Raw genomic sequence first — 14,685 nt, forward strand, 5'->3', positions numbered from 1 at the left:
TTCCAGGTAGTGTGTTGCTAACCGGCGAAGATGAGCTTTCTGGTGGCACACGATCGGCGATGGGCTGGTTTGGACCATGTCTTATGATCGACGTACCCTGCACGATTAGTTTTCTCCGCGTAAGCCGCAAGATCAGCCCGCAGATGTTGTCTTGAAGATCTAAACGAGCTAAGGAACTCGTCTCGTTGGTTTGTCCAATGTCGCATTTGCTCTATAGAGATCAAGCTGCTTTATGACCCCCTGGAGGCTCCCAACGGGGCCACTGTAGAGTTCATACTCGATGGGAGCAGTCATGAATTCATTCTCTATACTGATCTACATTTCATCACACTGCCAAGTTGTCGATGTGATCCGCAGAAAGTCCACGACAGCCAGCGGCAAATGTACGAGTCGGTCATTGAGCCCTTCAGACTTAAGACATTCCGTCCTTCGAGTGAGGACGCCGTTATAATCAATGCACAGTGCAAAGGCGGCGAGATTTTTGCACGAGCGTGGTGCGCCGAGATTGGACTGAGTGCCGTCGTTGCCAGCGACAAGGACTGCTGTTTCGCTTGTGCCGTCAAATGCGCTTCTTCACATGGAACTGGAGTCAAGGTCTTGATTTGGAGCAATAGTTTACCGGACTGAGATTCTATATGGAATGATATGAAGGTTGGATACAAAGTTATAACCATATATGGTATCAGGATTCCTCCTACCCTAAATTTGGCCGCTCATCGTGATCACGAGCTTCACATTCACCATGGCCGATGCTTCAGGCCGAAACAAGCGCCGATTTTGCCGACGTATAAACGGGGAACAAGTCAGGCCAGGAGAGGGGGAGCAATCCTCGACATCTCCACTTGGGTGGCTTTCCTGGATGAATGGGAAGCCAGAGACAAGGAATGGGGTTTAGTTGCGATTACATGGTGGAGCAGTTGACTATGAAGTTATCGGGATAAGAATTTGGCAGTCCCTAAGCATTTGAGGTGCATCCTGAGAATGAAGTTGTCGCTTCATGACCAAGTGGAACGCTCTTCATGACCAAGCCAGGCTGGTCGTCGATATTAATGCTGGAAATTCGGCATGTTGCTATGGTGACAGTGGCAGCATAAACGCTTGGATTACTATGTCAGCCTAGTTGTCGATTTATAAGGAGTGTCCTTTCCCCAATATCCTTTCTTCTGATGTAAACATCATTCTCCAGTACTAACCCCTCCAATACTGCTGTGCCCACCGGAAATTTCAAACCCCTCAAAGATGAGGCTTCTTGCTGCCTGAGCCCGTGATCTTGCGGCTGCCTGCGGTTTCCCTCGCTGTCAGCGCGTCGAATGGGGCCTCCTCTGGTGTTTCGTTCAGGAATCGTTCGAGCATAGGAGCGGGGTTCTTGGGCTCGGCTGGGCAAGGTAAAGGCGGAGCCTTTTTTTGGTCTGATTTCTTGACCCCTTCATTCTATTTCGCTATCAGCAAAATCGACATCAGGTTTGTTACAGTGTGGACCCACTTCGCGGTTGTCGTATCCAGGCATGGCAACTACCTCTTAAAACGGTTGATGTTTTGAGGAAAGCAATTGTTCTCAGCGTGGCAGCTGGGGCGTGGACGTGAGTATTATTCCGGAATGCTGATCACTCGATAGTTGTTGTGATCTGTTGAAAGAACAGAGCCTTTGATCGGATACATATATACCCTCTGTCATCAGGCCTTTGGGACTTTCTAGCCTGCGTGATGCGAAGCTGTAGTTCATTTCCACGCCCTAGACAGGGAAAGTCGAGTAAAGCCTCGAAGCTCATGTCAATTGCTCAGTGAGTGCCTACGCGTAGAAGGAGAGTCCCCTGGCGGACAAGTAAATTTCTCCTTGTAACCCTAGTCATCTAGTACAGTAAGGTTCTCCATCTCTCTTCAAGCGCAATTCAAGGCCAGAGTAGCCTGACACTATCCTGTTGAGCATTTGCTTGATTCATTGGGACATTCTACTGTGTATGCTCAGAAGGATGCAATCTTGACAGAAAGCCTACAATTTCTAGATCAGGCTGTATATAGCCAGGCTTACGCTCGCAAACCCTAGCGTGCTAGGCATTTTGCCTGCGAAGCTATGCCTTATCGAGGCACATTGCAGGGTCTGTTTTCACTAAAGAGTTGGCAGCGAATGAGAACGTTATCCACCACACCCTCGAAGATAAGCCATTCAGCCTTACCCTAGGGAATCATTATTTCCTCCCCTCGGAAATGCCAGAATCTTCCCTAATACTCATTTGTTTCCAACGCTCACTGTTGATTCTTTCATAACACAAAGCTCGTGGAAGCGCCATCCCACGTCTTTAGATCGCAAATCCTTACCCAGCAGCCGACTCGGGTGCTGAAAGGCCAGACGCTCCAGAAAACTTTCACAACCAGTAAGCTATTATGGCAGCGACGGCATACATGCAAGACGACCAGACTCATCAACATGCCCACGGTATACCGTCGGAGCCCTTACCCTTTCACCAAGCCGGCAACAGCGCCTTGAACGACATGCTCGATTGGCCAGATCCTTTCTCAGGCGTAGAAGGCCAGGTGGACTTCTCTTTGAACAACCCTAACGCCGCACTTGGGGGGTCCACGGAAGGCGATTATTTCCCCTCAATTTCTGAACCTGTGACGACAAACGCTCGAGATGATGGAATATCTTTCAACAGGCTGGGCTCTTTGATATCAAGTCCAATGTCTTCCTTGCCAGCTTTTCATCGCAATGTGCAAGACATTGGTTCCTCTCAATTCCTCGGTGAAGACTCGCTGATCACTGGTTCTTTACCTGACATGTATTCCCAGGACTCAGACCCTAAACTATTACCGAGAGCTCCAGAGATCATAGAGACAGCTGGCCAAAAGCGAAAGTATCAGGAATCTCAGAATACAGTTGGCCGCAACATCAGCCTGAAGGCGCCCGCTCAAGGAGTCGAGCCATTGGCGAAGACTTCTTTGTCCAAGGAGCTCAATTCTACCACGATTACGGTTTCTCACCTATGGATAGCGAAGCACCCAGGGCGAAAGCCAACATATCATCAGAGTTCATGCTTGAGCTATATATTTAACGACTCCCCATATGGTCTCCAAGATTTCTTCAATCGCCAAGCAAATTTACATGCAATTGACTGCAGTCAGGTTCCGCCATCGCTTGTAAGCCAAAAGACTCCGGATTTCATCACAATGACAGCATGTATACAATGGCAACACCAAAATGGAGCCATAATTCCGGATGACTTCATTGTTGCGTGTATGAGCCACGCGTTCGACTGTCCAAAACATCTCCTGAATGATTGGTTCATACGCAATTGCTCTTCAACGAGGAGCCCTTCGCTTGAGTCAGGCAATAATCCAGATGCAAAAGCAAGACCCCTTGTAGCAACATACTTTAGACATCACTCGCGATTTTGCCTCCAGAAATCAGATTCGGATAGCCCCCCTATCAATCTGAGCCGAGATCCTACCCGACCAATTATGTGTACATGTCGCTGCGGTGAAAGGTTCTCGGTAAAAGAAAAAACGGATTGGATACGTCACGAAATCAGAAATCGTCGAAAGGATCTCTTTTTCTGTGGGCTACAAGACTGCAAATATAAAGCCCCACATCGGCGTGTGTGCCTTCGCAGAGACAATTACAGGTCGCACTTGCGCGGAATCCACAACATTACGCTGAGCAATGCTGAGATGGACGCACAAAAACTCAAGCTCGGCGATTGTTTCGAAGAGAGATGCATATTTCACAACTGTCGACAGTGGTGCTCCTCGTGGAACCTATGGCTCGAACATATTTCAAAGCATTTTGAAGACCCCTGGGAGCCCTCCGAGTGGCAAGATTCTAGCAGCATGTATCGCTCTCGCCGCGAGGGCAACAGTTATTTTGAAGCTAGAGGAGACGAATTCGATGGCAGTGGCAATGGTAATGGTAATAATAGCGGCAATCACAGTGCAAGTGGAAATGGTAGTGGTAGTGGTAACGGTACGAGCAATAATGATGCAGACACACAGCAGCAGGGAGGAAATGATGCTGGCAGCAGCTCGAACCCTTCGGAAAACAACAGGGAACGGAACTTCGCCTTTGAGAACAACGGCAGTAAGTACAACCAAATGATTATTCTCTCAGGCGAAGCATCAGCAGCCTTGACACAGTAATGCAACCTGCTGACAAGCCATGTTGTGCCAGAATATTTTCAGTCCCATCACAAAGCTGGGTCAGACGACCAGTATAGTGACCATTATTCAGCTTCCAACACCACCGAGTCTTCTTCTTGCCAACACTGTTGTAATCACAAATTCGATCTTAATTTAAGCTGGCTTACACGGCACTCGTCTCCTCAAAATGACACATTGTCTGCTACTCAGATCTCCACTCCTATGACGCCAAAAGAGACGAAAGTGCGCTGTGTTGGGATATTAGGCTCAAGTGACCACTCCACAGTATTTGAGGTAGAAGTAGCTGGCTTCGATAATACTATGGCTTGCAAGACACTGGCTGTTCCAATACCTGCCCAGCAGCCCCAGTACTTTACACAGGGGTTAGACATGATAATGGAAGACCACCCGCACGTAGCCAAGGTAATAGCCTGCCACGAAGCCTGGCAATCGATGTCAGTTGTGATGCATCCAGCAGCAAATTTCAACCTCTCACAGTATCTTTACTCATGCTGCGAGGGATCACATGCGTCACCAGAGCTGTGCTCCTGGCTCAGCTGCTTAGCAAATGCCTTGACTCACCTACACGAACATCGAGTCATACATCATAACATCAAACCAAGTAATGTTCTCCTAGAGAAGGGATCAGTCTATATCGCAGAACCAGGACTTGAGCCAACAGGGAACAATGTGACTGCCAGCTGTGGTCGAGGAGATGGACTATATGACGCACCAGAGACGCGGGTGGGAACTTATACAGAAGCTTCTGACATTTTCTCCCTGGGCTGTATATTCCTTGAAATTCTGACTGTTCTAGGAGGGATTCATCTGGAGGAGCTTCGTATACTTCAAAAAGAAGGCGTTCAGATTGGATTGAAATATTTAGAATGGCCAACAATTTGGTGTTCCCGTCTACGTTCAACGATCAATCTCAACGGAAGGACACACAACATCTTGAACATTTGTGAAGACATGTTGATGGAAGAGCCGAGATTGCGACCTTGTGCGCGAGAAGTTTTGCAAGACTTGCACGGGTGCCACGTCGATCATACCCCATATTCGAAACATTTAGATGTATCTACAGTAGAAGGTAGCTCATCAAAGCCTCTGGATATATCTCAGCTTCCATCAACGGCAGATTCACGATCCAGCATAGCCCGAATTCAACATGTACCATCCGATATCCCCCGAAAATCATCGGACGAAAACTCACTTGACGGAAGCTCACTCGACGAAAGCTCACTCGACGAAAGCTCACTCGACGATGGTGAAGGGTCCCTCCTCTCTGCCCCCCTTTCCGAGGTCCGGATAGCGGTACGTGGTACACAAACAAGACTTCGCTATCCATCAAAGAACCTTACGGATCGATCCCCGTAAAGCGAGCACGCAACACAATAGCAGCAAGGAAATCCAGACAGAAACGGTCCGAGCAGCTGGAGGATTTAGTAGGTGAAAATGAATCATTACAACTAGAGCTCGAGCTGTTGAAAGCGGAGCGCGAATACTACAAGGATCGAGTGCAAGGCAACGAACGAGGTGATATGGGATCTGATGATGACCATAACCTAACCACTAAAGGACTGCATGCACTCGCGGAACTCAAGGCATCGCTAACGAGAGCGAGAGCTTCCTCAACCCACTAAGCGAATTTACACGCAGACTGTACCAACTTCAAGTAGCTAGTGGAGTGCATACGCTCACAGCATCTGCCAATGCAGGGGACTTATCCTGCATGAACCTCATGCAAATTCGATCCGCATGGGGACTTTTGCGGCTGGAAGAAGCACATCGCTTATCTCGCACACCGGTAGTGCCATTTCTTGCAACAACTCGCTAGCGAAGAGGCCACATGAGCGACCAAGACTCGACAGCTCTGTCACACACGCCTACAAGGTCGAATGCTCTCGACTTCGGTGAAAGAGTAGCAGGACACACATACAGAAGGACGGGAAGCCGAGGATGGCCGATTCGCGCCAGGCGTCCGACTTCATGCGACCAGATTTCACCAGCGAAGCACAAGGAAAGGACGATTTCTTCCTGGGAGTACTTCAAGCCCAAAGACTGCTTGGCGTCATGTCCCATACGAGTAGATCGCTTGCGCAAAACATCCCGAACAAATCCATGCCAGTGGCCTCAGTGTAAGGTCTCCACATCTCGGGACTTTCGTCAATTGGAAGACGAATTCCTCAAGTATGACTACTGATGCATTGAGGCGCTATTGTACGCCATGGTAGCACAATCAGAAACTGGGCTCCCAGTCATAGCTTTGACATTCTGTCCGCGCGGGCTCGTGCACCGATTGTTGATACACAACACCCATATATGAAGAGACATGCCATCATGGAGTCCGAGTTACACAACCTTGACCTTGGCTCGCCTCGTTTCCTGGAGCTACAATTGTCTCTGGTGCTCAGCCAGCCAATCCATCAAGAGCTATTCGAGTCGAGAGCGGAAGTGTTAGTCAAAAAATGGCCAATACTGAATACGCGAATGAACCTTGCCGTGGGCACCCTCTCTCGGATCCGGGGATAAAATTGACACAGACTTCAACAGCGTACCAAATTCCACCCCATCAAAGACAACAACACCACCGGCCTCTGGCGCTCGACCCGCCTCTTCGGAACTCTGAACCAGAATTTCCCACTACTGAAGACCCCAGCAGCGAACCAGACAATCGACTCCTCCGTCCTCCACAAGCTCATCCCCTCAGACGAAACCCTCCACGAACAGATCTTCCCGCGTACTTTCAAGATCCGCGCCGCGCTGATGAAAGACGCATGTCTACTGCATTTCACCGTGCAGCATCCACTATGCGACGCCAGCGGCGTGCACCAAATCGTGCAGGCATACTGCGCTCTCTTAACAGACCGTGAGCCTCCTCCTGCGCTCGGCGATCGGATGCCCCTGGAGCTTTACCCATCGAAAGAGGACGACGCACTCGCCGCCCATGGGACGGGGCAAGAAGACGCTGCGTTACGACACGAGAGATATTTCACCCAGGGCTGGACGGCTCTCGGCACCGGTGTCTTCAGACAGCGTATGCAAAGACGAAAAGGGCCGGTGCGGAAAGAGATGACGCTGCTTGTTCCCAACGCTGTGATCGACGACCTGGCCAAGTCGGCGGAGCGCGCTGGAATAAGCGTTACGAAGCATGATTTGCTTATGGGGCTTATTCACGAGGTAATACCGTATTTTCTTCAGGTGAGAGGTGAGAGGTAGCTAAGCGGGGACGATGCAGGCCACCATGCCAGCTTCCTCAGAAACACCAGCGCCACCACAATTCTCACTCATCCTAAACATCTCGAAACAGCTACGGCACCAATCCCTGCTGCACAATCCCTGGCTCACGGTCCCCATCGCGCCATTCGACGCACCGCAGAACCCAGACGTCCCTCTAGCCGTGCATAACGCGAACCACATCAGAGAATCCATCATAGACGCGCGCCGAGCACGAGTCGTCCAACAAATCATTACGCAGCATGACAAAGTAAGACGTCAGCCCCTGCGACCGGTTCACTGGGGATCTCGGGAGGCTAACGTCGTTGTGGGTTCGTGGACGCATTTGCCATTGTATGGATTCGAGTTTCCTTCGAGTAGGAAGGGGGGAAGGGGGGAGTAATAAGCCCGTGTATGTTCAGTGCTGTGTCAAGGTGTGTCCGGCGCTGAGGCTGATGGGTGTGACGTTTGATGATGGGGTGGGGACTTGGAAGAGCGAGGAGGGGTTTTGGGTTCAGGGGACTTTGGATGAGGGGACTTGGCCCAGGCTGCAGAGGCTGAGGCAGTCGTATGGTAGAGGGGTGGAGTTTTGATAGGAAGTAGGGGGGAGCGAAGGAGCTCTTGTTTGACGAGAGTTTTCTTGGTCGACGAGACATGCGTACCAGAGCCCTCGTCCTATCATGGATGTTGTTTGCATGGAACTTCGTATAGAATGATCTTGCTTGAGACGCTTGCTCAGAATCATCGAGTTTTCATGGTGCCAAAGCTAGATCGAAGAACTCTGCACACCTATGTCTGCAAGGTTGTAGAGAGCACTGTGTCATAGTGATTCAGGTTTCGATCACCAAGTATGTGCTGAGGCTACTACCTGTACGGCAAACGATCGTCTTTCGTATTCTCAGTCGAGTTCCAACACCCACCTGGCACACCAATTGTAATTTCATCGCTTTATCCGTCACTCAGCCGCAATTTACACGAAGAAGTCGTCATGGAGCTTGAATTCCATCGTAATAAAGTCTGAAGGCGGTAAAAGCGCTCTGGCCCCCCTCACAAGATTGCATACCACAAGAGCAAGGATTACGGACCTAAGAGGCGACATTCACCCCAATTGATCGATATTCATAAGTCAGAGGAGCGAGGTTGAGTAAGTGGCGTCCACAAATTACCACAAATGCTCACAATGCAGCAGGATCTGCACGGTGAGCTCCACAGTGGTGAGTCCCTGCCTAGCGCCGAGCTAGTCCGTGGACATGTGCAGCATGCGCCTATGCATACTGTGGACGGAGAGGATTCGATCCGAAAGGTGAGGGATTTCACTGGAGGGGAAAGATTGGCATTCGGAGAATGTAGTCCGCCTTCACATGTACGTGAGGGCGGCAATGCCAAGGAGTTGCTTTTCTGCTTAAGAGGTGACTTAATCCTCTACCAGATCATGCGACCTCGCTGACATGGCGGACTCCACGCAAAATGACTGCAATGGCAGCGAGCTTCATTTCTTTAAGGATAAAACCGTGTTCCTTACGGGGGCGACAGGCAATCTAGGTGGCTGCTTACTATTCAAATTAACAGTCGTGCTGCAGGTTTCTAAAATATACATCCTATGTCGAGGCTCGGCGGCTGAAGCTCGATCGAAGTTGAAGAAGAATATGCCGAAACAGCTCAAAAGTATATTGGCACGCAAGAGCGTGGTCTTCGTCGTTGGCGATGTCATGAAGCCCAACTTTGGAATTTGCGGAAAAGATCTTGCGCGGATGGAGGAAGAAGTGAATATCGTCATCAACAGTGCCGCTGATATTTCGCTACGCGCTTCGCTGGAGAGCGCGATTCCCAAAAATTGCATGCCGCCGTTGGAGTTGGCGCGGATGGCGACGCGATTTAGGCGCCTGAAGCTATTTGTGCAGATCTCGACGGCTTATTGCAATGCTCATTTGCCTGATGGCATCGTGGAGGAGAGAATCTATCCTCTTGACGATCCTGAGAAGGAGCTGGAGACTTTTCAGCGGACGGGAACAAACGCGCAGGCTTCGAGGTTTCCTGGCGGTTATTATTACTCAAAGGTATGTGTGCTGTAGAACATGTGTTGTTGCGTCGAGAAGGGGTGTTGATGTGGCATCGGGGCTACAGCATCTTATGGAACGGCTCCTGACGACAAGGCACCCCGATTTGCCTGTTCTTCTTGTGCGTCCCAGTATCATCGGTAAGCATTCATGTGATGTGTGAGGGGTCTGGTCATGTTTGCTAAACCTGTGGCACAGGTGAAGCAGTTCACCAGCCATATGAATTCTATGGCCCATTGGGCTCTTGCCCTATCACCACGTTCCTCGGCTTCTACATGTATGAACCCGGGAACGCTACCTGGTACGTTCGGCGTGACAGTGGGAGGATATCAGGCACAAATATTCTTGATATTGTGCCCGTTGACTGGGTCGCGAATCTGGTTCTCTTGCACACCGTCGATAACAAACGAGGCGTCATCCACGCTAGCGCTGAGAGCTACGGGCTTCTTACTTTTGATGAGCTGATTGCCAGGGTTACTGCGGGAGTATCACCGAAAATCCGCAAGATGATACCACCCTTCGAATTCGCAAGTCTCCCAAAGTGAGCTTTCTTGACCGACAAATGGCGCTAATATGCAGACAGGTGCAAGATCCCAACCAAGAAGAATGTCGAGCTGCAAGATTTTTCAAGATAGCTACTCGCGACTGGAGATTCAGTAACAAAGCTTCCACACACCTCAAGTCTAACGAAGGACCATTAAGCATCAAAAACGACAATCATGATATCATAGAGCAACTTGTTCCCACGATGACACGTGTCACGATTCTCGTCAAAAGAGCGAAAAGAATAGCAAGATGGAGGAACCTCGTGAAAGGCAAGATTGGACAACCCTTGCGCCTGATTTCAGGGCAACGTGCAGTCTTGAAGAGTGCTGGATACTCAAGCCAGTCCTCCAGTACAGGAGCGGAGAGTGATGTCGTCGACATGGCTCAAAAAGCAGAGATGTCAGTTGTAATTGTGAAGTAGATATAGAACGAGTGTTGTGTAAGTAGTAGCGGCGTCGTTGATGGAGAGCTTAGTGGGGGTAACGCCATGTTCGGCCAAATGTAGTCAACAATGCATCACGTACCACATTTTGGACTTACGAAGCAGAAGAATTTCCATGTAACACATGCGAAGTGCGTAGTACACAAAGCGTTGCAATGTACACCTGTACTGGATTTCGTCAAGTGATAAAAATTGAGCCCCTTTGTTATACTCCATACTCCATAGTATCAAAACTTTGACACAGGTGCGGCAGTAACATCTGCTTCTTTAAGGAATGATTCAAGACCAGGAGGTCCTCCTTTCACGAAGACGCCTTTCCCAACAATAACTCTGTTATTTCGAATCAAGAAATGAGTTTGTCGCCACTGGTATGTAGGATCCAATAGGGGCAGCTTCGAAGCCAAGTCGAGAAGCGCAATGACGAGGGATTTGTAAGGCATAGGATCTGCAGGCCGACTTGTTGCGCCAACAATTAGCGAAAGGTCGGCGCGATTATTGTACACTGATATAGCGCCCAAGAGAACATCAGGGCCTTGCTCAGCTACATCTATGAGCAAACTCATGATAAGTTCTAAGAGATCTGCAGGCTTGTAGACAGGCTCCATTGCTATGTTCTTAAAGTCATCTGCAGTGATGAAGTCGTCGTTGGCCGTGGAATCGTCACTGACGTCTGTCGATGAGCTAATATTCTGCGGCCCTGGAGGTGTATAGGTCAAATGGCCTCCACCAAGGGATGGCTGGTTCGCGTAGCCACTGATAAAGGACACCTCGGCGTAACGGTGCTGGATCTCAAAGAATTGCACGAGAGAGCGAAGTGACCACATCATAGTTTTCGTCTGAAAGCCTGCGCTGGTCAGAGACTTGCTGCTTGTCATATGAACCGAGACTCGGTCAGTGCCCGGCCACTCCCATCTTGAGAAAGTCGCGTTGAAGGATTGTCTTGCAAGGAGGCCAATACTGTCGACGAGCACGATGAGCAATTTGATGCTGTAGATGTCTATGCCACTACGTTTAAAGCGCGGCTGAACCACAAAGTCCGCCGGCTGTTGCTCTGAGACGTTGTGAACGATAGTATGGCCGTCGGCTGTCAGAACAGTGACCTGGGTGTGCAGGATGCTGGAAAAGGTCAGTCGAATTTGATATCAGTATGACAATCTAAAGGCGAATCGTACTCTTGATTTTCAACTGTAGTATTCAGGATAGAGACGGCATCTGCGGTCGGCGGGTCGTAATTTTGAGCAATGGCAAACGGGCAAGCCGTCGCAAGAAGGAGGCTTGCAAAGAGCCACACTGCAAGCATCATAGTGGGATATCAGCTTCAATTTGAAGAAGAACAAGACGGCTTGCCATGGTCGCATTGTATCAAGCCCTCAGAAGTATCAAAGCATTGTGAATCTGATGTCTCACACTTCGACCACAAATATAGTCGTGGCGATAAGCGCGCATCGAACTTAATACATTTGACTTGAAATGTTCCAAGAGCAGAGTGGATCAATGAAATAGCGGCTGCATCATCATCCAGATGATTTCGGAACGCTTCTCAGTCCCTCGGCCGCAGTGCTACCACAGCGCGCGTGGCATCCATAAGCCTCTCGACAACGATTGTGCGTGTATCATACGAAGAGAGACTCTTGCGCTCGCAACATGTCAGAAGACAAAGCAGGCTGGCATGTCCATGTGAGCCTTCTTACGCCGTCTAACGAGCACGTCCAGGCACCGTGAGAACGGCCTGAAGAACTCTCATTTCTCATGAGCATAGAACCTTTTTTATAGCTTCTTTAGACTCGGCGTCTTGAGTCGCAACGACCAAAGTTGAGAGCCCTAAGCCTCATTATACCAACAACCTTCGTGTAGCTCCTCTTCTCATACGATGCCGGCCTGTGCCATTGCCTCTCATCCGTTTGACGACTCGTAAGAAGTATAGCTCATCGACGTGTATTTTTCCATTGTCCCATCAGGCATCGTAGCTCGCGACTCAGGAACCTAGCAGCTCTTAACACTTGACCGATGGTACTAAATGTTCCCCACTTCTCTGCGGCGCTTTGACCTTTCCATGTATATGAACCATCCTAGCATTTTTAACCTTGAAGAAGAGGCCGACGTGCCCATTGAGTGTTCGATAGAGATATTTTTACTCTCTCGCTGGTAGGATATATATTCAGAGCCGATCACGGCCGTCGCTGTTGACTGCCACTCAACGCTTCCAACTCAACACCATTGCCATTGCAGGGCACTGCGCCTATATTGTCGACGGGAGGACATTTTGCAAGGCTAGAGGGTATCGAAGACGTGAGGGATCCAGGTGAACACATTGCAAGATTGCTCCACCGCGAGATCAGGGTAAGGTCAACTGTAAGGATTTGAATTGTTTCTAGAAGTATCCCTAGGGGTCAGGTCTTCGCAGTCGCCCATGGCAGCGAGGGCGGAGCTGATGTCGGAAACAGAAGCTACTTGTCCGTTTACGGGAGATGGAGCCGATTCTCGACGGGCATCACGGTTTGATGGTTGTGATGTACGAGAATAACAATATGAGCATGTTGGTGGCTGCCAAGCTGACAGACTACGGCAGACGACTACTCTCAAGTGGCTATCCTGGTTTAGAGGAAAGTATACTCCCAGACTGCCGTAGAGGTCCTTTCACCAGAGATGGCTTTGTCCACTAATCTCCCACCCCATCCCTCTCCCAACACCTCACGCTGCCAAAAAGCCTCCGTCGACTGGTAGCGCGGCTCCTGTGATCCACGCAGCTCCATCGCTAGCTAGGAACAACGCAGCTTTAGCAATATCCTGCGCCTCGCCCCACGTTCGCCATGGCGTCCTGGCCATCAATCGATCGCTCAGCGCCTGGTCCTCGTAATTCATCTTTGTCATGGCTGTTCGAGAGACTACATAGGCACGCCATTAGTCGGTAATCTTATCCAACATGTCGATATATGATACGGACACATACATCCTGGCAAAATGGCATTGCAGTGAATCTTGTCCATAGCGTAATCGATAGCAACTTGCTTCGTCAGGTTAATAACACCACCTTTGGAACCGCAATACCCCGCTGTACAGCAATTCTTTATCAGACAGAGATTTGACATAGGTCTCATTTGAAAATGATGACCCAATTGCTAGATCGGCATACCTGCTCCGTCAATGATACCAACGGCACCGAGAATGCTTGCAGTGTTGACAATCCATCCTCGATCGCCCGAGGGCCAGGGCTTCTGCTTGAGGAATTGTGCACAGGCATACTTGCAGCCAAGAAACACACTGCGAAGATTGACCGCGCTGAGGGTCTCATGGAAATCAGTTGCTGGCAGAGCTTATAAGCATCAAGAAGCATCACGACTGACATCATCTTGTCCCAAACCTCCTCTGGCAATTCATGAATTTTGATCTTCTCTACACCAAGACCAGCGTTATTCACCATTCTATGAATTGTCATCAATGAGTGTCTTCTTCGCCATGGCCCTGGATCATGACACAAGCAGCCAGACAGGACTTACACATCCAGTCTCCCTCCAAGCCTGACAGCTTCCTCCACACACCTCGAGACATCTTCACCGATTGCCACATTTGTTTCCACGTACAGAGCTCTCCCGTCTCCATGTCTACTATTAATCAATTCATCTGTCCGCTTCCCGGGTTCCTGGTCCACACCGCCGGCCTGGGCTTCTGGTTTGAGATCTGCGCAGACGACGAGCCGCGTTCCATGCGCAGCAAAAAGAACAGCAATGGCCCGACCTAAGCCAGAAGAGGCGCCTGTGACAACGGCCACCTTGTCTTTAAGGGTATATGCGGACGGCTCCATGTGTGAAGTCGCCATGCTTACAGCCAATGACGTGTCGTTATCTGGCGGAGAATGATCGAAGACTGTTGAGGCTGTCACACTTCACGGAGATTAATTTTGGACTATTGAGTCTCAGGCGTGACTCCAGGGTCCAGTCGTTGCGACTTCCTTTCTAGTGGCTGCCCGATTGAATACCCCGATGACGCAGCTGTTGAGTACTGCTGTATGCTACCATGTGAAACGGCCAAGGTCCTCCAAACAACCCTTTTCGCATGCAGGATACAGTTGGGTATGCCTAAATATAGCGCGATCTCCGTCTACAGCACCTCAAAATGCGCTGTTCCAAGTTCATGCACGACTTTGTGGGGGACTGGGGCGTGGCGCAGTGCTTGCAGATGATCTGTGCCATTTACGGAGGAACGCCGGGCGCCTTTGCTGCATGGCCCACCAATTGGCGCATTTTCTGCCCCTCCAGCATTCCATTTGTTCATGCACGCCATCACGGCGTGTTT

General features: G+C 49.9%; 5 protein-coding genes across 5 annotated transcripts; 3 read left to right on the plus strand and 2 right to left on the minus strand.

Annotated features, from left to right (window-relative positions):
- Positions 1-2,382: 2,382 nt before the first annotated feature.
- On the plus strand, positions 2,383-4,131 carry KY384_005104 (uncharacterized protein; the record flags this gene model as incomplete). Its single annotated transcript, XM_044813606.1, has 1 exon — positions 2,383-4,131. One exon carries the CDS (start codon positions 2,383-2,385, stop codon positions 4,129-4,131), a length of 1,749 nt encoding a protein of 582 aa, XP_044668907.1.
- Positions 4,132-6,471: 2,340 nt separating this feature from the next.
- On the plus strand, positions 6,472-7,350 carry KY384_005105 (uncharacterized protein; the record flags this gene model as incomplete). Its single annotated transcript, XM_044813607.1, has 2 exons — positions 6,472-6,587; positions 6,675-7,350. 2 exons carry the CDS (start codon positions 6,472-6,474, stop codon positions 7,348-7,350), a joined length of 792 nt encoding a protein of 263 aa, XP_044668908.1.
- A 1,177-nt stretch (positions 7,351-8,527) lies between these two features.
- Positions 8,528-10,371, plus strand: KY384_005106 (uncharacterized protein; the record flags this gene model as incomplete). Its single annotated transcript, XM_044813608.1, has 6 exons — positions 8,528-8,546; positions 8,677-8,710; positions 8,777-9,404; positions 9,472-9,544; positions 9,603-9,877; positions 9,988-10,371. The coding sequence occupies 6 exons, from the start codon at positions 8,528-8,530 to the stop codon at positions 10,369-10,371; spliced, it is 1,413 nt and encodes a 470-aa protein (XP_044668909.1).
- A 248-nt stretch (positions 10,372-10,619) lies between these two features.
- KY384_005107 (uncharacterized protein) lies at positions 10,620-11,695 on the minus strand (the record flags this gene model as incomplete). The annotated part of the gene is made up of 2 exons (XM_044813609.1): positions 10,620-11,508; positions 11,565-11,695. 2 exons carry the CDS (start codon positions 11,693-11,695, stop codon positions 10,620-10,622), a joined length of 1,020 nt encoding a protein of 339 aa, XP_044668910.1.
- Positions 11,696-13,083: 1,388 nt separating this feature from the next.
- On the minus strand, positions 13,084-14,209 carry KY384_005108 (uncharacterized protein; the record flags this gene model as incomplete). Its single annotated transcript, XM_044813610.1, has 4 exons — positions 13,084-13,277; positions 13,526-13,679; positions 13,730-13,814; positions 13,890-14,209. 4 exons carry the CDS (start codon positions 14,207-14,209, stop codon positions 13,084-13,086), a joined length of 753 nt encoding a protein of 250 aa, XP_044668911.1.
- Positions 14,210-14,685: the final 476 nt, after the last annotated feature.

The sequence above is a fragment of the Bacidia gigantensis genome (genome assembly GCF_019456465.1).
Source record: "Bacidia gigantensis strain McMullin 20006 chromosome Unknown contig_245, whole genome shotgun sequence".
NCBI classification, from domain to species: Eukaryota; Fungi; Ascomycota; class Lecanoromycetes; order Lecanorales; family Ramalinaceae; genus Bacidia; species Bacidia gigantensis.